Source organism: Mesoplodon densirostris, chromosome 12 (assembly GCF_025265405.1).
Source record: "Mesoplodon densirostris isolate mMesDen1 chromosome 12, mMesDen1 primary haplotype, whole genome shotgun sequence".
Classification (NCBI taxonomy): domain Eukaryota; kingdom Metazoa; phylum Chordata; class Mammalia; order Artiodactyla; family Ziphiidae; genus Mesoplodon; species Mesoplodon densirostris.
In genome coordinates this window covers 59,116,277-59,143,245 of record NC_082672.1, presented here as the reverse complement: position 1 = coordinate 59,143,245, position 26,969 = coordinate 59,116,277, and the positions used below count along the sequence as shown (strand labels likewise).

Genomic DNA, 26,969 nt, shown 5'->3' with positions numbered 1-26,969 from the left:
TCCAAAATACGCAAGCAGCTCATGCAGCTCAATATCAAAAAAACAAACAACCCAATCAAAAAATGGGCAGAAGACCTAAACAGACATTTCTCCAAAGAAGATATACAGATTGCCAACAAACACATGAAAGGATACTCAATATCACTAATCATCAGAGAAATGCAAATCAAAACTGCAAGGAGGTATTACCTCACACCGGTCAGAATGGCCATCATCAAAAAATCTACAAACAATAAATGTTGGAGAGGGCGTGGAGAAAAGGGAACCCTATTGCACTGTTGGTGGGAATGTAAATTGACACAGCCACTATGGAGAACAGTATGGAAGTTCCTTAAAAAACTAAAATTAGAACTACCATATGACCCAGCAATCCCACTACTGGGCATATACCCTGAGAAAACCATAATTCAAAAGGAGTGATGTACCACAATGTTCATTGCAGCTCTATTTACAATAGCCAGGACATGGAAGCAACCTAAGTGTCCATCGACAGATGAATGGATAAAGAAGATGTGGCACATATATACAATGGAATATTACTCAGCCGTAAAAAGAAACGAAACTGAGTTATTTGTAGTGAGGTGGATGGACCTAGAGTCTGTCATACAGAGTGAAGTAAGTCAGAAAGAGAAAAACAAACACCATATGCTAACACATATATATGGAACGTAAAAAAAAAAAAAAAAGGTTCTGATGAACCTAGGGACAGGACAGGAATAAAGACGCAGATGTAGAGAATGGACTTGAGGACATGGGGAGGGGGAAGGGGAAGCTCACCAAGTGAGAGAGTAGCACTGGCATATATACACTACCAATGTTAAATAGATAACTAGTGCATAGCACAGGGAGATGAGCTCGGTGCTTTGTGACCACCTAGAGGGGTGGGATAGGGAGGGTGGGAGGGAGATGCAAGAGGGAGGGGATATGGGGATATATGTATATGTATAGCTGATTCACTTTGTTATACAGCGGAAACTAACACAACATTGTACAGCAATTATACTCCAATAAGGGAGTTAAAAAAAAAAGTAAGCACACTGCTGATATTCATATAAATATTAACAAATTGAATCCAGCAACACAGAAGAAGAATACATCATAACTAACAGGGGTTTGTCCCAGGAATACAAGATAGGTTTAACATTTGAAAATCAATCAATGTAATTTACCACATTAACAGAGAATAAAGAAGAAAAACTATAAGATAATCTCAGTAGATGCTGGAAAAGCACTTTACAAAATTCAACATCCATTCATGATGAAATGCTCAGAAAACCAGGAATAGAAGGGAATGTCCTCAACCTTATAAAGAACACCTGTGAAAAACCTACAGTTAAGTTCATTCTTTTTTTTCAGTGCAGTGTCTAGTCTTAAATCCTTTTTTTTAAATTGAAGTATATTGGTGTACAATATTACATAAGTTACAGGTGTACAATATTATTATTAATAATTTTTTAAAGTTATACACCATTTATAGTTATTATAAAAGATTGGCTATATTCCCCATGTTGTACAATATAATTTGTAGCTTATTTTGTACCTACTCTTTTCTCTTTTTTTGGCCTCACCATGCAGGATCTTAGTTCCCCAACCAAGGATAGAACCCATGCCCCCTGCACTGGAAGTGCAGAGTTTTAACCACTGGACCGCCAGGGAAGTCCCTGTACCTACTCTTTATAATGAAGGACTGAGTGTTTTCCCCCTAATTTTGGGATTAAAGCAAGGATGCCTGCTCTCATTACTTCTATTCAACATGTTACTGGTGGCTCGAGCCAGCACAATAAAGTAAGGAAAAGAAAGAAAAGGCATACAGATTACGAAGGACCAAATAAAACTGGTGACTGAAAGAGTAGCGATCTACACTGATAGTCCCACAGCCCAGGTCCGCTGTATGTCCTAAAAAACCAAGACCTAAGATTGAAAATTTCCCTCTTAGAATGATACAAACCTACAGTGATCAGCTATAATATGATTGCCATATATAGTAATTTCACAGCTCCACATGTGAAATACTTAAACCTAACATCCAATCACAGTTAAAAAGAAATCTTTTCAAATGACTAGCATTAACTTCCATTTAGTAAAGTAGTCTTCACTATCTCACTACAATCTAGAAGAGGGCACTGGGCTCTAACATAAAAACTTTAAGAGGCTGAACGGGCAATGAGTTTACAGACTGCCTTTTCAACAAAAAAATACAACAATATTGCCTTTAAAAATTGCCTCCTTGGAAGAAAAATCTAAGATTACTACACTGGGCTAAGAACTTTTAGAACTCCTCTTTCTTAAGTATTTCAAAAGCCAGATCATGAGCTATACATTCACTCTCTGTTCCTCTAAAACACACACACACAAATCAATTGCTAACTGAAATCATAACTATTAGTGTAAATGCCCTCCAGCCCAAGACCACCAGGAACACATCTGTAGTTGAACAAGGTGGATTTATTACTTGTTCCACTGAGGGAGAACACACACAATGGGGAACCATGGAGTGTCTCTCAGAGGGTATTCAGAAGAACTGATGTAGGGCTTCCCTGGTGGCGCAGTGGTTGAGAGTCCGCCTGCTGATGCAGGGGACACGGGTTCGTGCCCCACTCCGGGAAGATCCCACATGCTGCGGAGCGGTTGGGCCCATGAGCCATGGCCACTGAGCCTGCGCATCCAGAGCCTGTGCTCCGCAACGGGAGAGGCCACAACAGTGAGAGGCCCATGTACTGCAAAGAAAAAAAAAAAAAAAAAAAAAAAAGAACTCATGTAGAATTTGGGCTTTAGTTGGGTGATTTAGGGAAGAAGTTAATCTAAGGAAGCAGAGGTCTGCTCTCAACTGGATGCTGTCAGAAAGTGAGGGTATTTCTACAATTGGATATCTCAATAAAAGGAGGCTAGAATGAGGATAAAGCTGTAACTAGTTAAAAAAAAAAAGTCGCGTTGACTCATTTAGGCCAGAAGAGGGCGTCTGGGATTTTCTAAGTGGTGGAGTTTGTGTTTAGAGAAAATTATGAAGCGGCCTTGCTCTGTCGCATTGTAACAGTCTTGGAGTAATTCTGTGAGACTGTTTGAATAACATGGCCAAACTGTGGGTGTCAGGCTAGCTTCTGAATGTCAAAGGCTGCCTTTTTCCCCTTTCTCATTAGTTTAAAAACCCAATATCAAATTAGGCTCCAAAACACCTTTAGATGGTCACTATTAAAATTAAATCTACCTTTAAAGAACAAAAAGGCTGCATTTAAGTAGTTGTCACCAGTAACTACAAAACAGGAATCCTAGACACTTCATTCAACAAAGGCAAAACCATTTGTCTTTTCTAGTATGTCTGTTTGAAAGCTGCCTCAACATTTTTTGTGCTGTCTGCCCCATGATATGTTTGAACTATAACATACCTTAAAGCTATGACTTTAGAAGTTTTTTGTTTGTTTGTTTGTTTGTTTTTTGCGGGCCTCTCACTGTTGTGGCTGCTCCCGTTGTGGAGCACAGGCTCCGGAGGCGCAGGCTCAGCGGCCATGGCTCACAGGCCTAGCCGCTCCGCAGCATGTGGGATCTTCCCAGACCAGGGCACGAACCCGCGTCCCCTGAATCGGCAGGCAGACTCTCAACCGTTGCGCCACCAGGGAAGCCCTAGAAGTTTTAAATCTTATCGTTTATTTTCACAAAATGCTTTTGAATTATTTTTTCAAATTCTCTGACTACCATCTCAATTGATAGTTGTGAGAAATAAGAAAGATAGGTTTTGGCAACAGGTTTTGGCAACATCACTGGCTTATCTAAACAGAGCTATTATCCAGCTAATTGTACTTCTCACCAGTGGAGAGTCTGAGGAAGGAACAATCTTGAGTTTTGTACCATGTTCCTGGATCTCATTCATCAGTTCAGTAAGAATGTAAGACTGTGCCAAATTCTGAAAGAAAACAAAAGCAACATCTTCTGATTCAGTTATACTATGCCTCTGATTTTACAGAATACTCTCCCAAAGCTTCAAATATCATCTGGCCTAGCAAAAATATTTTTAAGTTTTAGAAAATTTAATTGAATGCATTTAACATTTAATAAATGTCACTACTACTGACAGAACCATGGTAAAATACAGAGATCTTTCAGAAGCACTGTGGAAAAAAAGGTGTATGTATGTGTATGACAATGGCTAAAGATAGCCTAACCAATCAAAAAGAAAACAGACAGACTTCTAGACAAACATTTAGCAGTCATGTGACAGTCCACAGGTGTGCCAATAAACAGAAATTAATTAATATAAACTTTTACATTTTACAAAGCTTTCTCATGGCTCTTACCTGCATGACTGCATTAAAAAAGCAAGTATTTCCTAAATTTGTAATTCCTTTTACAGATGTTACACTGCTGTCTTTTCTTCCCTTTTTATCACCTGTTTCACATTTTTCTTCATAAAGTTTTATGATTCTAGAAAATGCATCTAAGTTAGAGAAAACATAATGGACACGAGATTTAGAATTAAATACATATCATTTGACATAATTTAGATGTATTATTTAAAAATAAATAAGATTTTCCTCTGAATCAATGTTCCTGAAGGGCAAGAATACAAATGCAAATAAGTATCTCCTGTTTTGTATCCTACTGCTAAAGCAGTTAATTTTAATTAATCTTAATATACACATCCGTACCTCAGACCACATTGTAGAATAAATTCCAGATGAATTTAAAAATAAAATATTTTTAAATGAAGTGAAAAAAAAAAAGTAGGAAAGACCAGATCTTGGTTTCTAAACACGATTCCCACTAAAAGGAATGAAGACGCCTTGAAGGAAAGGCTGATTCTAAACCTGGGGCAGCAAAAGAGGCAAATGAGCCTATAACATTTTTGTTGTGCCAGAAAATAAGGAAGTGCTCAAAAAAAAAACAAAACGGTACGTCAAAACACACAGGCGTCATTTTAAACAGGTTCCCAGTGGTCCACCCTGGAACAATTTGAATATCAAAATAAAGAAGGGCACTGATAAATTACTATTCACTGAACAAAATGAGAATGAGTCTGACCTGATAATAGATTTTTTAAGTGAGGATAAAAAAAAAAACTTTTCCTTACAAGAGAATGCCAACTAATAAAAAGAAGATCTTCCCGGACCAGGGCTCGAACCCGTGTCCCCTGCATTGGCAGGTGGATTCTTTTTTTTATTTTTATTTTCTTCACATCTTTATTGGAGTATAATTTCTTAACAATGGTGTTAGTTTCTGCTTTAAAACAAATTTAATCAGTTATACATATACATATGTTCCCATATCCCCTCCCTCTTGCGTCTCCCTCCCACCCTCCCTATCCCACCCCTCCAGGTGGTCACAAAGCACCGAGCTGATCTCCCTGTGCTATGCGGCTGCTTCCCAATAGCTATCTATTTTACATTTGGTAGTGTATATATGTCCATGCCTCTCTTTCGTTTTGTCACAGCTTACCCTTCCCCCTCCCCATATCCTCAAGTCCATTCTCTAGTAGGTCTGTGTCTTTATTCCTGTCTTACCCCTATGTTCTTCATGACATTTTTTTTCTTAAATTCCATATATATGTGTCAGCATACAGTATTTGTCTTTCTCCTTCTGACTTACTTCACTCTGTATGACAGACTCTAGGGCCATCCACCTCATTACAAATAGCTCAGTTTCGTTTCTTTTTATGGCTGAGTAATATTCCATCCAGAATGATGTGCCACATCTTCTTTATCCATTCATCCAATGATGGACACTTAGGTTGTTTCCATCTCCGGGCTATTGTAAATAGGGCTGCTATGAACATTTTGGTACGACTTTTTTTTTTTTTTTTTTTTTTTCGGTATGCGGGCCTCTCACTGTTGTGGCCTCCCCCGTTGCAGAGCACAGGCTCTGGACGCGCAGGCTCCGGACGCGCAGGCTCAGCGGCCATGGCTCACGGGCCCAGCCGCTCCGCGGCATATGGGATCCTCCCAGACCGGGGCACGAACCCGTATCCCCTGCATCGGCAGGCGGACTCTCAACCACTTGCGCCACCAGGGAGGCCCACGACTCTTTTTGAATTATGGTTTTCTCAGGGTATATGCCCAGTAGTGGGATTGCTGGGTCATATGGTAGTTCTATTTGTAGTTTTTTAAGGAACCTCCATACTGTTCTCCATAGTGGCTGTACCAATTCACATTCCCACCAGCAGTGCAAGAGTGTTCCCTGTTTTCCACACCCTCTCCAGCATTTATTGTTTCTAGATTTTTTGATGATGGCCATTCTGACTGGTGTGAGATGATATCTCATTGTAGTTTTGATTTGCATTTCTCTAATGAGTAAAGATGTTGAACATCCTTTCATGTGTTTGTTGGCAGTCTGTATATCTTCTGTGGAGAAATGTCTACTTAGGTCTTCTGCCCATTTTTGGATTGGGTTGTTTGTTTTTTTGTTATTGAGCTGCATGAGCTGCTTATAAATTTTGGAGATTAATCCTTTGTCAGTTGCTTCATTTGCAAATATTTTCTCCCATTCTAAGGGTTGTCTTTTGGTCTTATTTAGGCAGGTGGATTCTTAACCACTGCGCCACCAGGGAAGCCCTCATACGGTTTTCATAAGGATTACATGAGCTAAATTTTCTAAAATTAATTAATTTATTTATTTTTTAATTTTTGGCTGCATTGGGTCTTCGTTGCTGCACGCGGGCTTTCTCTAGTTGCGGCGAGCAGGGGCTACTCTTCGCTGCAGTGCGTGGGCTTCTCATTGCGGTGGCTTCTCTTCTTGCAGAGCATGGGCTCTAGGCGCACAGGCTTCAGTAGTTTTGGCACGTGGGCTCAGTAGTTGTGGCTCGCAGGCTCTAGAGCACAGGCTCAGTAGTTGTGGTGCACGGGCTTAGCTGCTCTGAGGCATGTGGGATCTTCCCAGACCAGGGCTCAAACCTGTGTCCCCTGCATTAGCAGGTGGATTCCTTTTTTTTTTTTTTTTTTTTGCGGTACGCGGGCCTCTCACTGCTGTGGCCTCTCCCGCCGCGGAGCACAGGCTCTGGATGAGCAGGCCCAGCGGCCATGGCTCACAGGCCCAGCCGCTCTGCAGCATGTGGGATCCTCCCGGACCGGGGCACGAACCCGTGTCCCCTGCATCGGCAGGCGGACTTAACCACTGTGCCACCAGGGAAGCCCCCTGTTTGTTTATTCTTTAAACATTATTGGTTGTTACTGGGTATCTGTTGTCTAGATAATGAAGAGATGTTTTTAACGCCCAACCCTAGAATTCTGAGTTAACATAGAAAAGAACTAGCAAAATAGATGTCTTCTCCTGTCCTCCAGATATTAAAATAAGTGATAAAAATTAAACCCCATTACAGAGCTTGGGGACAAAGGCTGGTACAATCAATGGAGAAGGTCACTGAGGTGCAGAGTCCAGGCACAGAAAGAAGGAAAAGCAGGGAAAGGCCAGACAGTATTCAAACCTACAAGGGGATGTAAAAGCAAATGAAAAAAGCCAGCCAGTGCGTAAGAAGCACTACACAAACAAGAGGAAGCTCCGTACAGATCCTGGCTGGGTCTGCAAACGAGAGCAATCCACCTCTTAATTATATCTGAGATTCTAACTAAAGCCCAGAATTAGCCGGTTTCAGGCTCACATTATAGCTGTTGCCACTAGATAGTTTCACAGTGATTTTTTTTTTTTTTTTTTTTTGCTGTACGCGGGCCTCTCACTGTTGTGGCCTCTCCCGTTGCGGAGCACAGGCTCCGGAAGCGCAGGCTCAGCGGCCATGGCCCACGGGCCCAGCCGCTCCACGGCATGTGGGATCTTCCCGAACCGGGACACGAACCCGTGTCCCCTGCATCGGCAGGCGGACTCTCAACCACTGTGCCACCAGGAAAGCCCACAGTGATTTTTAAGAGATTTAAGATGAAAGAGTAATTAAATCCAAGCAGTGCTGCATCTTTTGGGGCAAGGCTGTTACTCTGATTTTACGTTAACAAAACTCAGTTTCCAACAGGTTAAGTGATTTGCCCAAAGTTGTAATGATAATCTTTTGATTATAAATCCACTGTCATTTTGCCAGGTAATTTCTCTTCAGTGATTTATACACAATGAGAAGAATTACAAAAACTAGCAGGAAAGATTCTTACAGATTTGAGTATATGCAACCACAAACAAATATGCGTTCTCAAAAGTATTTCCTTTCGTTAACATCCTTAATAAATGTTGCCATAATATTTTTAGCTTATTAATATGAAAACAGAGTGGTTCTGGAAAATAGACTATATAGATTATATTAACTATATATAGATATATAATATATATCATAAATATATATTTATTATTCACTTGGAAAAATACTTCCAGAAATAAATTATATTTTAGTCTTATAAGACCAAATAGCATTTTTTAAACCATAACATGCAAATGATTTATGTATCTGTGTACCACATTTACCCATCAGTTTTCAAAACATCTGGGATAGCATCCTAAAGTAAACAATGTTCATAAGACCATCTGGTCAAAACTGCAGGCAAAAAAAAGCATAAGCATATGGAAAAACAGATTTTACCCTTCCCTTCAGCGGTAAGGGATGACAAATGTCAAACCTAGATATATCCACGCTTCACTGTGCGATGCTTTTCAGCACCACCTGGCTCTCCATGCGTATAGCCACCAAATATGGACAGCACTGCCAGAAAGAGCATATCCACGGGGCAATGGCAATAAAAATAGTTTATTTCATGGTTAAATAGACACTTCACACAAGTGGCAAGAGTCTGTTTGTTGACTTTTACATGTATTAAGTCTGTGAGAATATGCTCAAAATTAATTATGCTATTAGGCTTGAATATTAATAGATCAGATAATATAACTAGAAAATAGAATGACATTTTCTAAGAACTATTTCTATGTATCTTAAAGTGCAAGTTTTTCATTTTATTAATACTAAGTAGCATGTTTATAAAATTTAACAACTCAAATAAAATGGATTTATCAAATGTCCACTGTGTACCAGGTACTATATGAACCACTATCTGTAATTATTTATAATTAATTGCCTATGATTTATGACTAGAGTATAAGGACATATAGTGAACAGCATAGAGATATTAAGCCTTAAATTCATGATAACACCTTGGTAAAACTTTTAGAAACTAAGTATTTATGTACATTTGCTCACTAAGAAACTGTCGGCTGAGAGTTTTTAAGATTCTAGTTTAAAACAAGCATGTTTGAATCAGCCTCTCAATTATCTGACCTACAAACAGGTATGCGTTTTAATAAAATGCAATTTGTTACTTCCAATGAAGAATAATTTTTGATCATTTTGTCTTCAGAGACAACAAAGCTTTCTCAATATGGCAGTGATTTTAGATCATAGTCACTTTAAGAACTCTTCCTTTACAAACACAGAATGAATGCACTAAGGACTGAACTTCAAGATGTTTTGAAGTGTGATATAATTAAAAGGACAAAGCTGCTACAGCGATAACAAAAAAGATAAACTATACAAAATTTTGATCATTTGTTTTGTTTTCCTCAAGTTTTACCTGAACCCATGAAATGTCTGTAATTAAAAAGAATCTTCACAGAATTTCGGGGTTAGAAGGCTATCAATAATATATATCACATATATAAATATTATCTATGTAAGATATATTTATAATAAAATATATAAATATATATATCATTATCTCACCTTATCTCCTTTATATTACCAACACTGTCATCAGGTATTGCACTTATGTAATAAAATAACATAGACCCCAGAATGCAAAGAACATTAAGAGGAAACTTCAGGCATTCTAGATAAATTTTTTATAAGTCTTTTATATCTCTGTCATTTACCTTTAAGCCTATAATCTGAGTACTCAAAGAGTAGCTGGTTAATTGAGCGGACCTGATGGCCTTTGTACATAACTCAAGTCTTATAAGACAGAAAACTGGCTGAAGCACCAGCAAAGCCAAAATAAAGAGAAAAAAAACCACCGTTTCCACACTTGGCTAAGACTAAGGCTATTTAATATCTAAAAAGTAACCTTAAGTACCTCAAATTTTTCTACCATAAAAACGACTCCAACACAAAGATCCTCTAATTATTTTTTTAAACCAAGTTTAAAGATATTAAGTTATAAATTTTAAAAAACCCTGAATGGACCAGAAAACTGTGGGTGAGTATCTTTATAAACGTGGAGTACAAAAGACTTTCAAAGCATGACCCCAAAGGCCAAACAACCATTACAGAGAAGACTGATGGACTCGGCAACAATGATACTAAAAACTCCATTACTGCCCCCCCCAAACCAAACGGAAAAACCTAAAAACTATAAACGAGGTTAAACATGGAAAAACAAGTATTCCTGTCAACTATACTCTTTGTATAATCTTTCTGGAGGGCAGCTAAACAACAGTAATCAAAATTTAAGATGTGTTTATAAATTGGCCAGAAATTCCAAAAAATTTAACCTACAGAAACGTAAGAATAAGTACACAGAGATGCAGCTTTGCTCATCTTGGAGAAAACTGAAAACAACCAATTGTGGATTTGTTGCCAAGTAAGGTTAAATGTCTCTCTTTTCTCAAAGGTATAAATATTTGTGAATTGCCTTGGTTAAACCAGAAACGGAACACTGGTGCATCCCAAGTTTCTCATAGGCACGGGGAAAGCAAACTTATTTTGCAGTTTGCTTATTTAAAGAAAAAGTCTGAGAGCATCATCTCCTCTGATAACTTTCCCCACTGTAAAGATGATGATCAAACGAAGGCACACAGCTATTTGTAGGGAGGAGATTTAAAGCCAGGTAGTCTGGGTTCAGAATCCACACACGTTTAACCATTAGGATCTGCTATCTGTCTGTATAACAGTGGATGATAAGGTTGATAAGTGTGACAAGTTAAGACACTAATGAAATGCTAGTAGTGATAGGAAAGAAAAGACCACTTCTTTTAAGCAAAAGCTGGATGTAATCAATTGCTGGATGTCTTTGGTGTGTGAATTTACAGTTTTATTAAAGTTCATAGTAGCCCTTCTCAAAGGGTTCCTCAAAAAAAATTAAGCCCTAATGCCATAGGTACCCACTGTATCCAATTAACTTCTCCCTATATATATCCACAAGTTAGTGCCATTTTGGGGAGAACTGAGAGAACAGTCATTCAAGTAACTCTGTGTTCTGTAGTTCGGATGAGGAACCACAGATTTACATCCATACAGGTAAAACAAATTGTTTTTGAAGTGTTCAACATTTTTTGTCCCTAACCCCTTTTATATATGGAAATCACTATTTTTAGTACTTATTTATGAAAATGCAAATTTCTTAGGCATATGGACTGTCACTTTATAGTAGAACAAAATGTATTACTTTATAAAGAAAAGTCAAAGTATTACATTACAAATTGTTACTGTAGAAGAGTCAATATTATTTATTCTCAGATACATTATTTCAGATCCCAAATGTACCATACTTTATTATTTCAAAAACATACAGCAGGGCTTCCCTGGTGGAGCAGTGGTTGAGAGTCCGCCTGCCGATACACGGGTTCGTGCCCCGGTCCAGGAAGATCCCACATGCCGCGGAGCGGCTGGGCCCATGAGCCGTGGCCGCTGAGCCTGCGCATCCGGAGCCTGTGCTCCGCAACGGGAGAGGCCACAACAGTGAGAGGCCCGCGTACGGCAAAAAAAAAAAAAAAAAAAAAAAAAAAAAAGATACAGCAAACTTATACTTAATAAAAGCAAAAGAACCAACATAACATGTCTTTTTATACCAAGAGCATAAGCTTAATGAATTTAACAGAATATAATATTTTATGCTCTCTTTAAGTTCTTTGAAAATGGCATCCCACCAGTATTAAAATTATGGGCCAAACTTATTGGTTTAGAAAAGAATGTGGGATTATCTATCATCTGTCTAGTTCATACATAGCAAACCAATATTCAATGATATAATTTCAACAGGAATTCCCATATTCTGTAAGTGTTTGTAGAACACTTACATGACATTTACTAGACTACCAAAGTGAGAAATAAGCCCTTCAGAGAATATTGGCCCACTTTTAACAATACATATTTCTGGGTGGGTCTCACAAGAAAGTTTTCTTGCTCTTTTTCAATCTTGTGTTATATGACCTTTTCGTTATATGGGGATTTTATTTGTTGTTTTTAGTTTTCTTGTATATGTTTGAGGGGGAGAGTATGGAGAGATTATTTTTTTTAAAGCAAATCCTAGCATCAGATGTGGCATCTACACAGCTGTAAGCATTCTTCTGGGAACCAACACTGGGATTCCCTCAACTGCTTAATGCAATTACCTAAACCAGTCATGTAGTATTAATGTAATTTGCCCATTTCTACAGCTGAAAAGAAGTTTAATCTTTAAAGAGTAAAAAGGAAAAACTTGCTATCCCACTACTTGTCTACTTTGGAACCAAATAAGAATTACCTCATATGTTTGTTCTCAAAATTTCACTAACTCCTAGTTAACCATTAGCCTTAGAAATCTTTATTTGGTCATATAATAAATTGATACTGACATATGAATGGGCAGGTATACATATTAAGGCATTCCTGTGTATCTCCATAGTACAGTAAGTGATCTTTCTAAAGTACAAAACTGATCATCCACTTCTCCTCTTAGAACCTATAAGTGGCTCTTCATTGCCTCCAGGATAAACTCTAAACTTACAAGGCCCTTCAATAACTGTTTCTACTTACCTCCAGAGTCTCACCTCTCACCCCCCCACCATCATCACAAAACTCAACCCTGCAGCTCTGTACAATCCCCTGAACGTATCAGGCTCCCTCATCAATGAGCTATCTCCTCTGCCTGGAGCACACACCCCTTCCCTCTCTGCCTACCTAACATCTAGCTATCCTTCAGATTCCAGCTTAGAAATCTCTTCCTCTCAATAAAGCTTTCCTGGATCCTCTAGTCCAGATTAGATACTACTCCAAAGTGCTCTCACAGTCCCCTGTTCTTGCTCCTCACAGCACTATTTAAACAGCAATTATAATTGTGATTTGTCAATAGCCCTCACTAACCAAAAGATCAATAATGGCAGGAACTGAGAAATAGATCTGTCTCATTCACCACCGTATCTCCAATATCTTGCACAGTGTCTGGCACAAGGTAGAAACTCAAGTATATTAATAGACTGAATGAATAAATAAAATAATTTGATAATATTCTGGGGTGTTTTGGTAAAAATGCAAAGCGTATCTACTTCCTCAGTAAAAACTGCTCACGTGCTAGTTCAGTTCAATTCAGCAGTATTTACTACCTAGTCATATGAGAATCAAAAAGAATATAAGCCAGGGTACAATCCTCAAGGCATGTACAGTTTTGTAAACAAGACACAGATACATATGAAAGCTGAACACCACAAAATCAAGTGTTAAGATTCTAAAGTATGCTACATAGAAGAAGAGATAAAACAAAGGACTGGGAATGTGTCACTGAAGTAGGATCTGAGCTGAGCCTTAGGGCAAGAAAGACTGAAGACAGAAATTATAAAGACAGAAATGTGCTAGTTTAGCAGTTCTCAAATTGTATCTGAAGACAAGCCCCCTCTTTTGGGTGTCCTTAAGCTCCAAGGTATTTTCATAATAAGCCCAAGATGTTATTTGGTTTTCTTACTTTCATTCATTCTCAATTATACAATGCAGTTTTACAGAGGCTACAGGCCATGTGATATCAGAACAGACTGAATGCAGAAGTAGATATGAGAATCCAGCTGTTTCTATTAAGCCAGACATTCAAGAGATTTGGAAAAATGTAAAACAATGCCACTCATTAGGTTTGTGTTGTTTTGGAAACTGTTATCTTTTCTAAATATATGTTATTTGTGTTAACATGTAATGGAATTACAGCTATTTTTCAGTAAATTAATAAATATTCTAATTTTTTAGATTTAATTTCTAATATGATAAATATTAATAGATATACCCTACCTAACCAAAGCTCTTTAGGTCCTCAATAATTTTTTAAGAGTCTAAAGGGCTACTGGGAACAAAAGTTGAGATTCACTGAGCAGAGAAGCTGAATTAGATGTAACAGATGTGAAATTAGCCCAGGCATCGTATAACTTAAAAACTTGTTTAAGGTACAGGTACAGGCTTTCCTCTCAGTAGTTATTTTTACTTAATGCAAAATATAAAAAGGCTCCATTTAAATCACTCTCATCCTGCCATTTGAACACAATATATACAGTTTCATAGTCTTTTTGAATTACCATATACAGACATTTTTACATTTATACAATCTTCACGATTATCATTTAAAATAGCTACATAATCATATCCAGCATTCTTACAAACCTCAATAGCAACTTTCATATTTGATTTGTAAAGTATCTTATAAAAATATTACTATCCCAAAAAACTTACTTCTAAAATACCAAGGGATATTATTTATGGAATTCCTTACAGTATCCTTCATGACCTGCCCACATACATCTTAACTTTACCACATTCTGCTTTCTCCCGGCAAACCACACTCCAGCCATATTGGCCTTTCTTGATCACTATGACCATGAGATTATTACTTATCACTGCAATCTGTTCTTTTCCTTTGTAGCACTTATCACAAGTTACATACGTGTTATGTTTGTCTGTCTCTCCCACTATGCTCTAAACTTCATGAGGGCAACATAAAAACTATTTTTGTTTTACCACTGCAAATCAAATAAAGCATAAAGCATGGCATGTGGTAGGCACTTAATATTTTTGAATGAAGAAACTCCTTCCCTATATATTCGTAATTTATATTAATGTGTATTATATACTGCTTATATGTTAGACAACAAAGTACAATATATAATACGTTACTATTGTATAATAAAGGATTTGGCTGCCTTTTGTCCCAGGTTCCTGAGAAGCCCCCTCTAAATCCTTGGATTTCCAGAGTGACAGGAGTGTCTGTTTTACTCATGGTGGGCCCCTCAGACCACGCTTGATAGTTTATGTTAACAAAGTATTTTTTTATTCATTGTGGGACCTTAGACAAATGTATGTTAATGAGATGACTCAGGATGGGAGCCAGCCATGCCAGGAAGACCAAACGTGTGATTAGAGGGTTGGGATCCTGGACACTGAGTTACATCATGTGGCCAATGATTCAATCAGCCATGCCTATGCAATGAAACCCTAATAAAAACGCTAGACACCAAAACTCCAGTGAGCTTCCCTGGTTAACAACAGTCTGTGTGTATTGTTACACATCAATGTGCTGAGAAGGTGATGCATCCTGACCCCACAGGAAGAAGACAGAAAAGTTTCATGTTTGGTACCTTCTCAGACCTCACCTTACATGTCTTTTCTTTTGGCCGGTCCTGATTTCTCTTTCTTTTTGTTGTTGTTGCTATAATGAAACTGGAATTGTAAGTATAGCACTTTCCAGTGTTTTCTGAGTCATTCTAGCAAATTATTGAATTAAGAGGACAGTGGGAACTCCTGTAGCCAGTTGGTCGGAAATGCGGGGGGGTTCCTGAGAACCCCTACCTAGCTTGAGAATGGTGTCTGAAGTGAGGGCAATCTTTTGGGGGAACTGAACCCTTAATCTGCAAGGTTAGCCTAATTCCAGGTAGTTAGTGTCAGAACAGTATTCCAATGATGTAACAAATAACAGACATCATTTCATAAATGTGTCAGGGACTATGCAAGTATTTTTACACACATTATTTCTAAATCTTTAGAAAACATACCTAAGCTTCACAACATTCTCATTTGATAGGATTATTGTACTAATTTTTTACATAAGGAAACTAAGGAGTCAAAGTCACACAGACAGTAGGTAATTTAGGTGGAACCTAAATTCAAATTCAGCATTGTTTGATTCAAAAGCCCACAATCCAGTCACTATCCTCTCCAGCTTCTCATTATTAGTTATGTAAATACAACACAAGATAACATCACAAAACTGCTACCTAAGAATTCATGGCACTCGTACTGAGAGGTCACAGTAAAATCCAAAGTACTCTTTATGAATTTATTATCTCTTTATAAGAATTATAAAATATCATACTTTAGGGGCTTCCCTGGTGGTGCAGTGGTTGAGAGTCCGCCTGCAGATGCAGGGGACACGGGTTCGTGCCCCGGTCTAGGAAGGTCCCACATGCCGCGGAGCGGCTGGGCCCATGAGTCATGGCCGCTGAGCCTGCACGGCCGGAGCCTGTGCTCCGCAACGGGAGAGGCCACAACAGTGAGAGGCCTGCGTACCACAAAAAAAATTTAAAAAATTAAAAAAAAAAAAAAATCACACTTTAATACAAATTTCTTTAGCGACTGCTGTTAACTTACTTGTTTGTGTTTTAGAAACATGTTTCTGGAGAAAATCAACTATCTGAGCCAAAACCTTCTTATTACAATGTGTTGATAATTTTTCATCGCACTCATAACACCTGAAAAATATAAAATGTAAGCAAATATTATGAAAGCATCTTCAATAATTTTGCACATCAGGTAATAAAGTTGGTATTTATCCACTTTTGTCTTTAAGTCATGGGGTAAGGGGGATACATAGGGTGAGGCAAGAGAAATGAGGTAAATAAGTCTACAGAAATAAGCAGGGGACAGTTCATACAGAGCCTTAGCATTCAAATTAGAGTTTTGGTAGTTTATCCTAAGTGTAACGGAGTGCCATGAGAGGCTTATAAGCAGGCGAGTGATAAGATCCAATTTACATTTTGAAAGCATCACTCTGACTAATGTCAGATTCGATGGCATCAGGAATAGAGAGATCAGGGCAGATGCAGTGGATCTGGAGAGAAATGAACAGACATATATTTTCAGGTAGAAGCAGTTAACGAATTGGATATTAAAGGTAAGGAAGAGGAAAGGGAGAAGCTGATGTGGGTATATCAGTGATTCTCAAACAGGAGCAGTTTCGTCCCCCAGGGGACATTTGGCAGAGTTGGGAAACATTTTTGGTTGTCACAACTGGGAAAGCTGCTACTGGCACCCAGTGGTTAGAGGCCAGAGCTAATCCTGTCCCCTCACAGGACAGTCCCCCTCACAACAAAGAATTATCAACCCAAATGACAACAGTATTGAGACTGAGAAATCCTGGTCTAGATGAAACAAGATATCCTGTGAGCAGACAGTGTTTAAAGCTGGGTGGTGAATATAGAGGAATTCATTATACCATATGTTTATTTTTGTTAAAAGGTTGAAAAATAAAATAAGATAAAAAGGGGAAGAAAACAACTGCCAGGCTCCTGGCTTGAATACTTAAGTGATTGAGGTTCCACTTACAGAGACAGGGAAGGCTGGATGAGGTGTTTTATTTTGTTTGGAGTTTATTTGTGAAGAGGGGGTTAGAGCAGAGATTTTGAAAAGTACATTCCTTTTCAGAAAACTACCCTCCACTAAGTTTCCTCATTAGTGCATATAGTTAATAAAGGTTTCTTCTATCTATTCTCATCTTAATGAGATCCAATGAGAACAGTGTTTGACCATATTGAAAGTGTTTTATAAATGTAATGCATTATACCAACATGACCTTACATATTCACAATCTTCTTGCTTATAACTATTAGTGGTCCTGGAATCAATGGCTGTAAACTAGGTTTGGGTCCCTTTTCTAAACAGCGCTCAAAATTCAAATGGTTACTGAGTGTTCACTCTATCACTTTGCACACAGAAATACACAGATACACAGATAAATCTGTGAAGGAATCGAGTCACAAAAAACATTCCCAAAGCAACCTTTCCAATGGATCATGATGGAATTTAAGCAATTACAGTTATCAACCTTCCATTATAATAGATGTTCAATATTTTGTGATGTAATGATTGGCAAAAATAATAAAAATATAATTGCTCATTTGAAAAATATTGAAATGTCAAATTTTTACTGAGATTAAGACTTAATTTTTACTTGTTACTAAATATATTGTAACTTTAAGAGTACAAAAAAAAAGTAAATAAAAACTGCACAATGTCAGCGAATTTGGAGAAAAGAGGAGAGCTCAAGGTAAGGTACCTGTTTCCATTAGAAATAACCAAAATAATAATTGAGCACTTACTATGTGCCATGCACTGTTCTAAGAACTTTACATGCATTTCCTGGTTTAATTCCTCACAACAATCAGAAAAGTATTATCAGTTTAAAATGAATAGCTTTATAGAAGTGTAATATTTTCTTTTTAAGGGTGGGAAACAGACACAGGGATCACAAATCAGTAACAGAATAAGAGTACAAGGGAAATATTAAACCTTTCAACAAACTTTTGAATGATTTAAAAGCACACATTTACATATTATCTCTAAGTGTTAAATCAGTGCCTCTAAACCCTGGTTAGGCATAAGAATCACCTATGGAACAAAAATACAGAAGCCCTGATTTAATAGAGGACCACTGGTACCTATGGGTTTTTCAAATTCCACCTGTGTGATTCTGATGTGAAGTCAGAGGTAAGAAGCAGCTGTACTATTATACTAATAATTATCTGTTTAAGCAGCATTAAATCCACTATGCAGCAACACTTTGTTAGTTGTGATTAAATTATCAAATCTACAATATTCCTTTCTTTTTTTCAGGTTTTTCCTCTAGTTCCAGCTGGCCTTCTCTAATCCAGATTAGTGAAGTTTTCTACTGATATTGTTAAACTTTTTAAGATTTAAGAATTAGATGGGAAAAAGAAAATAGTCACAACCTTTAAATTTCTATAAACGCATGTGACAAACCTGAATTTCTTTCTTTGAAAGAGAAGTAATTCTATGGATCCCCAAACGTGACTTAAAATTATTTTCAGTATAATATAAATCTCACAAATCCATCTCACAAAACTCAATAAATTCACCATCCTTGTAACTCTATATAACTATAAAAGCAAAATTACAATTAAATATAAAATAAAATTTTAAAAACAATTAAATTAAAACAACCCTAATTGATTATGCTAGGTAAGGCTTTTTTGCTGAAATTAAATCATGATTCATACCATAATTGGGGTCCTAAGAGCTACAACAGACGTTCCAATTCAGATTCACTTGAGATGAACCTATTTTACCAGGTGCCACTCAATTCTCCCACCATCTTTTTCTACTTCAGTGGTCCTCAAACTATGGTCCCAGGCCAGCAGCACTGGCAACACGTGGGAACTTGTTAGAAATCCAATTTCTCAGGCCCTACCCCAGAACTAGTAAATCAGAATCTCTAAGCCTGAGACCCAGCAAGCTATTCCAACAAGCCTCCCAGTGATTCTGATACACCCTATCATTGCAGACCACTGCTCTATTCAGACTACAGAGAAATGTTTATTGAGCCGCCACACTGTGGGATCATACCCCTCTTCCTTGGCTCCAATGCTTCATTTACATATTAAGTTCTAGCAATTCTTTCCTCATTCACCCCAATTTTATTACTTCCAATAACAAAAACACAAATGCAGCAGGCATCCAACCCTGTGGCTGAATTAAATTATAGGATGATGGTCTCTCCTGCAAACCAAAATATCCTTATATTAATTTTAGAACCCTGAAATGAAGCACAAAGTTAAAATATTTTTGTCTTAAAACTTGAAAACTCCTGAAAATTCATCTGAATAACCCTAGGAGTCTATAAGTTCATGAGAAAAATTTTGCTGTAAAATATAGGAAAAGCTTTTCAATACAGTGTCCAGTTAAACCACTGAAGCAGTGTGGTATGCTGGTAAGGGACTAAAGAATCAAAAGACTTGTTTTAGTGCCTGGATCTTTACTTTGTAACCACAAAAAGGTAAATAAATGATACTCAGTGTCCTAACACATAAAATGAGGGAACTGGACTTAGTTCCCAACCAGGGTTAAGTAGTAGAATCCCCTGAGAAGTTTTTACAAACTATCTATCCCAACCAGGGTTAAGTAGTAGAATCCCCTGAGAAGTTTTTACGAACTATCTATGCCTAGGCTTTCCTTGTCCCCTGCAGAGAATGGCCAACCGGCTTGACTGCTTGAAGTACATTCCTCCACTAGAACCCTGACATTCTAATTTAGCAAGTTCGTTACCAAAAAGTCAACTAGCAACAATTTTCTTTATTGTACAAAGAAAGTGTTAAAAAAAACTACAGGGATGACTAAATTTTTTACTTAAATTTTATATTCATGGATGATGTTAATTTTCTTAAATGATTCCATAGGTTGTGTTTAGGCTAAAAAGTATAAGCTGGTATATCATCTTTAAATATCGTACCTTATAAAACTCAAAGACAGTTTTTATAGTGAACACAAGTACTAACGAAATCTAACTTACCAAATGATCCATGTGCTCAGACTAATTATAATACAGTGAAACTCTGCTCTCCAACTCGTGAAGTGCTTCAATGAATGCTGGCTTTCTGAGTTTTTACCACATCCCTAAAGATGAACAGAACACTCTTTGTGTGATTTACATACAAGTTTATTTAAAATTAATCAAAACTTAAATCATACTCAAACACACTAGAAGTTCTGTTTTGTTTTTGGTTTCAAGCAGGAGGGAAAAGTTTCAGAAAATAGGATTCTCATTAAATTCAATTTCTTGCAAAGAGCCTAACTTGCTTCTGTTACACTGTAAAACAGTCATGAGCCAAGTTAATTTCCATACCATTTACAAGTGTCCACGCTCTCTGTCTGATGCATGGTGGGACACTGAGCATCCTCACAGGCCAGTAGTGCCCCTCCCCTATACACACATTTCCTAATACCCTACACGCCTCCACCCAACTCCACTGAAAACTAGTGAGACTCGGACCAATCACAGTAGCTTCCATCACCAGGTAAGTAAAGAAATGAGATTCAATTCCAGTCAATGTCCCATGAGGGGCAGTCTAATGGATGTTTCTGGAAAAGTTTTACGTATTTTAAAAAAGAACACAGGGAAGGGATGTACTTTTTGCCCTCTTTCTGGCCTTTGGGGATTGCTGTGTGATACACAGTGCATGAAACATCTTTTACCATCCTGAAACCATGAAACTGAGGATGGCACAGCAGAAAAATGGAAGAAATCTCAGTTTTTAATGTTCTTTCCATTGAAGCAACTAACTTTAAGTGGCCCTACTTCTGGCTTTCTATGTGAGATAATAAAGACGCCTCTTATTCTAAAATATATATATATACTTTTAATTTTATTTAAAAATTCCTTTATTAAAGATATCAATAGGTTCTACAACATTGTAAAGCAACTATACTCCAATTAAAAAAAAAAGATACCAGGGCCTCCCTGGTGGCGCAAGTGGTTGAGAGTCCGCCTGCCGATGCAGGGGATACGGGTTCGTGCCCCGCTCTGGGAGGATCCCATATGCCGCGGAGCGGCTGGGCCCGTGAGCCATGGCCGCTGAGCCTGCGCGTCCGGAGCCTGCGCGTCCGGAGCCTGTGCTCCGCAACGGGGGAGGCCACAACAGTGAGAGGCCCGCATACCGCAAAAAAAAAAAAAAAAAAGATACCAATAGCTTCTAAGCTCTTAAGAGAAATTACTTTGCAAAAAAAAAAAAAGAAAGAAAAGATAGAATAATCACTTTTCATAGAGAAAAAAATGAATCCAAAAGGATTTTTTAAAAACCCAAAAACTTGGATCCATTTCATAAGTAAATACAAATAGGTAAAGGCAGGGCCACATATGAGAACTACTGCAAGTGGGCTGGATTCCCTTTCGAAGTATTTATAAACTACACGTGATTAATTTCTGAACATACATACATTTTACTTTACCTTAAACACTTCTAAGCTCGTCCTTGGAGAGTTCTATCTAAACACAGAATAAATTAATCTTAAGTTCTAAGCATTACCAACAGTCAGAGCTCACGGTAAGATTTAAGGAAAATATTCAAGACAAACTCACATAAAAGAGACTTTTCTCACCTGAAAACCACACTTGAGGCACAACCAAATATCAGAAGGAAGTACTGGCTGTCCATCATAGAATTTTCTTTCTTTTAAACATTCCAAGCAAACTGACCACAGATTCTCAACTATTGATTCTTTCACATGATTCACACTGATAGCATGACTTACATGTTGGCAAGTGAAACCTACTGAATAAGACAAAAAATTTGAACATTTTCTTTGCTAAACCAAAGTGATACCATTAGCAAGCAAAAGTCAACAATATTAAAATCCTATAACTAAAAAGCACAGAGATTCAAAAAACAAAATAACTTAGAAGGATACATACTGCATGATTCCATTTACAAAACATTTGTGAAATAACAAAATTATAGAGTTGGAGAACAGATTAGCAGTTGCCAGGGGCTTTAGATGGGGAGCAGTGGTGTGGCTATAAATAACTAGCACTCAAGGTGGTGAAACTGTAATCAAGTATCTTGACTGGTGGTTATAGAAAGCTACACATGTAATTAAACTGCATACACATATACACACACACAAGTGCATGTATATCTGGTGAAACCTGAATAAGCTCTAAGGATTGTACCGATGTCAGTTTCCTGGTTTTGATACTGTGCTACAGAAATACAAGATGTTACAACAGGAGAGACTGGATGAAGGTTGAATGGGACCTCCTTGTATACATGTTGTATCTTCCTGTAAATCTAAGATTAATTCAAAAATTAAAAGTTTAATAAATAAGAAGATTATTTATTGAGCAGCTACTATGCATCAAGCATTTTGAATGTATTTTCTTTCACTAGGATACACAAGTAAAATCTTCCCATGGGCTAGCTCTGCTATGATACTATTTTCACCATTGTTGCGAGAAAGAAAAGAGAAGAACAAAGGCATAATTTGCAGGAACAAGAATTCCCAGAATTCTCCTTAATGACTATTCCCAAATAACAAATGATTTTGCATGGTCCTTCATCATCCTTTATAACAGATTCTTACTGTGTGCACTGTGTGGAGACAAATGGCCAAAATGAGCAAATATGTTTTTAATTTATCAAATAACCATATTCTTCTCTCAAGGGCTCAATAACACTTCCATTCCTCCCAAATACCTGAACACTTCAATTTCTAACCCTCAAATATCCCGAACACCAAATCTACAGCTATCTGACAAAACCAAACAACAAAAGCAGAGACTGAATACCTTGAAGAGGGAAACAAAAGGAGTACGTACATTTCAACTTTCTCCACTTCCCTTTCTGAATGCAAAGCATTCCTTTTCACCTACTGGTTAACTAGGGAGTAAGCATTAGTTCCACTTCATTCTTAAGATAAAGAACGTGATACCTGACAAATTACTTACAATAAATAGTTTCAACAAAAATAATATGTAAATCGATAAAAGATTAAAACTTCTAATTTTATACCAAGAGTAAGTTATAAGAATAGACATAAAAGGAGTAATTCTGAAGTCCTATGTTTGAAAAGCAAGGATGCATGCCATTAAAGAAAGGGCTGTTCAGGGCAAGACCAACAAAAATGACCACACAAGTACAGGACCTAGAAATGGTTTACCAAATGTCATTGCTTTGAGTTTTTATAATTTAAAATTCTAAGGGAAAAATCATTCCACACACCTTCTATATCATCTCTGGCGTGGGATAAGCATTCTCTGATTCTACAATTCAGACTTATGAAACTGAAACTGTTAATGAATTCAGAGATAAGTGAATTCAAGATAAAAAAGCTTCTAGGCCCCTAAATTAAATCTATTGGCTTTTAAATATCTCAACCATATATACTTCATATAAGTAAATTAAAAGTCTGAGGTTTTCCTACAAAAGCTAACCAGTGTTTAAACAGCATTCACTATCTTTTGTGGGGGAAAAATATGAAAAATATCCTTCTACTTTAATAAGTAAATTTCCTCAGTTTTCTGCAATTCATTTAATCATATAATTGTCTAAATTTCATTGGGCAAATAGGTCCTCTAGAGATTCCTAAATAAAAATATAAAAATGTATGAAAGTCTAGAGTTGTTTCACATTAACAAATCAAAAACAATAATCAAAATCTCCGTATTTTTCACTTTAAATATTAATAAAAATTTTACAAGAAGTCTTCCAGTTTGCAAATGGTGGCATAAAATTAACACTTCCCCTTTCTCCTCCCCAAAACTATCCAAGGGCAAAAAGAACAGAAAACAAAAAGACAGAGTTCATTTTAAGAGAAACCAGGAGACAGCTGAAGCCCCAAGTCACAAATTAAGTGGAAAGCCTCCCACCTCAAAGCAGCAGAGATCAAACAGGGGTGCGCACAGAAGGAAGCAGAGAGAACACTGCAGCAGTAGATTTCACAGCGAACAAGACATGCTTTGCAGACATAGAACAAAACCTAAATCTCTGTGCTGCAAAAACAGTGGCAGGAGCACCCCTATATCCAATATTGTTTTGAGAAGAATCGAAAGACGGGGATTTCTCATTCACTAAGTGGAAAGAAAAAAGCAAGCCATAACTGCAGGGAACAGCCTTATCTCTATGGCAGTTGGAAAGAAGAGATCATTTGGATTCTGGAAAAAAAAAACCCAGGGCTGCATAATCCTGGTGGCTGGAAAGAAGTAAAGCCTATATGAGCTCAAATCCAACAGTTAGGTCTCAACAGAGCTCTGGCCCTCCTTCTTACACAAATATTCTAAAACGAACTAGCCCAAGAAAAGCAACCCTACATCAAAGAAAATCAAAGCCACAAATTCTATCCTAAGATAATATAAGAAAAAGGAAGGAAGGAAAAGGAAAAATGGCAGAGCAATCGCTGCCATGCAATAAAAACACAAAAAAGAAGCAAACACTTTAGGCTCAGGTAGCAGAGCAATAGGAAGTGACTAGCAGAGTTTAGGATAAATAAATAAATAAATAAATAAATAAATACATAAATAAAACCACAAAAACGAATGCAAAGTTAAAAAGAGTGTAAGGTGAAAGCAACACTGCTGAACACACAGTAAAAAATAAAAATGAAAACAGCACGCAAAGCGAAAAGGAAATAGGAGTTTTAGAGGATTTGAGAAAAAATGATAACTATGGAAGATAGGCAAAAGAGAGTTAACATAAGAATAATAAGAATCCCTGAAGAAACCTTATTAACAGAATAGAACAAATATTTAAAGACATAATTCAGACTTCCTTCAATACAGCAATCTATCCTGAAACATTATCCAAGTTAAAAATCACTTAAAAATGGAAATAATATATTAAAAACCTCTTTTTTAATGGAGAACTGAACTGGTGAGTCAGTAAGGAAAATCCTCAGAAGCTAAAACCCAAAACATGAGGCTAAAAAGAAAAGCAAGCCAGGAAGCTAGCAGCTCCCAGGGTCATCTGCCAACCTCACTGGCTTGAGGGCTTGGTTTTCACAGCCAGGAGAAACAAACAACAACAACAAGATGCCAATTCTAAGTCAAATATAAAATAAACAAAATCTCAATAAAAATGCCCACAGGATTTAGACAAGCTGATTTTAAAGTTCATGCAGAAAATGGTCATTAAAAACATGTATTATTATTTCTCTTCTGCAACACTATTCAGGATGCCAGACATGATAATTTACCAGCAATGTCATCTGAAGAGTCTTCATCATGAGGTATGGTGGGCCTTTTACTTCTTTTGGCTTTCTCAGGTAAAGCTTTGGATGGCTCTTTCACCCGCATCTGTTACTTACTGAAAAGGTTGGGGGTAAAAATACACATTAATCCTCAAAATTAAAACTTTATGTATTTTACTTAACGCATATTAAAATGGAAATGACTTCAAGTTTAATGGGCCTAGTAAATTAACAGAGGAGGAAGAAGGGAGCACCAGCTGAAACCAAAGAAATCTTTATTAAACCAGTAAACTTTTTTTATACAAAAAGTCAAACTACATTTGACTTTTACCAACGGTTCCCTACATGTATGATGTCCAGGTGAATACAAAAAACCTGAAGTGTACGCTGCTTCTGGTTCCTGTGCTTCCCTTGCCCTTTCTCTCGTTTCACCAGCTAGAAGACAGGCGGAGCTGGAAGAGCCGTAAAGGGCCAGGGGTGGAGGCCTAGTGCCAAGCACAGCAGGGCCGCCCTACCTGCCCTGAGCGGCCCTGCATTGGGCGGCCCAGCACTGGACTACTGAAAGAGAAATACATTTCCTATCTTTTTAAGCTCTTGCATTTTTGGTGAGTTTTTCCCTCACTTTTTTATTATGAAAAATTTTAAACTTCCAACAAAGTTACAAGAACAGGATAATGAACACCCATATACTATCTAGATTCCACATCTTGAATATCTTGCCCTATTGGTTTTATCTAAATATCAATGTGTATATAGACATATCTATATATGGATGTATGTTTGTTTGTTTGTTTTTGCTGAACTATTTAAAAGTAAGTTGCAGAGAGCATATATCCCTTAAGGCGGGGGTCCCCAACCCCTGGGCTGCTAACGGTCCGCGGCCTGTTAGGAATCGGGCCACAGAGCAGGAGGTGAGTGGGGGGCGAACGAACGGAGCTTCATCTGCCGCCCCCCCTCGCTTGCATTACCGTCTAAACCATTCCCCCTCTTCCCATGGAAAAACTGTCTTCCAGGAAACCGGTCCCTGCTGCCAAAAAGGCTGGGGACCACTGCCTTAAGGAGATTCTCCTATACAGTCCTATCATTATCACTTCTAAGAAAATTAACAGTAATTCCTTAATATCATCTCATATCCTATCATATTCTGATTTCTTCAGCTGACCCAAAGTATCATCTGTACTGGTTTTTTGAATAAGGATTTAATCAAGGTTTGCACTTTGTACTGGTTATGTCAGTTAGTATCTCTTTTTTTTTTTTTTTTTTTTTTTTTCTTTTTGCGGTATGTGGGCCTCTCACTGTTGTGGCCTCTCCCGTTGCGGAGCACAGGCTCCGGATGCGCAGGCCCAGCGACCATGGCTCACGGGCCCAGCCGCTCCGCGGCATATGGGATCCTCCCAGACCGGGGCACGAACCCGTATCCCCTGCATCTGCAGGCGGACTCTTAACCACTGCGCCACCAGGGAGGCCCAGTTAGTATCTCTTAATCTACAACTGTTCTTCCCATAAGAAATGGAGAACTAATACTGTCTTACTTTCCTAAGACACCGGCTTTTTTTAAGAGATCAGGCCAGTGCCTGAGTCAAACTGGAGATCTTGTTAAAATGTGGATAGCAAAGTGATTCAGAGACATATATATATATATTCT

General features: G+C 37.7%; 1 protein-coding gene across 7 annotated transcripts in view; it reads right to left on the bottom strand.

Annotated features, from left to right (window-relative positions):
- Positions 1-26,969, bottom strand: part of USP45 (ubiquitin specific peptidase 45) — a 69,747-nt gene that overhangs the window by 35,171 nt on the left and 7,607 nt on the right. For 6 of the 7 annotated variants that reach the window (XM_060115176.1, XM_060115177.1, XM_060115170.1 and 3 more), the window contains exons 2-7: positions 25,331-25,440; positions 21,743-21,915; positions 20,157-20,260; positions 16,223-16,323; positions 4,290-4,429; positions 3,803-3,898 (exon numbers count right to left, since the gene is read on the bottom strand). In XM_060115176.1, coding sequence (XP_059971159.1) covers positions 3,803-3,898; positions 4,290-4,429; positions 16,223-16,323; positions 20,157-20,260; positions 21,743-21,915; positions 25,331-25,430 — 714 coding nt within the window. In that variant the 5' untranslated portion in view covers positions 25,431-25,440. The remainder of the gene's footprint in view (positions 1-3,802; positions 3,899-4,289; positions 4,430-16,222; positions 16,324-20,156; positions 20,261-21,742; positions 21,916-25,330; positions 25,441-26,969) is intronic. The other variant, XM_060115175.1, reaches the window with a different exon arrangement.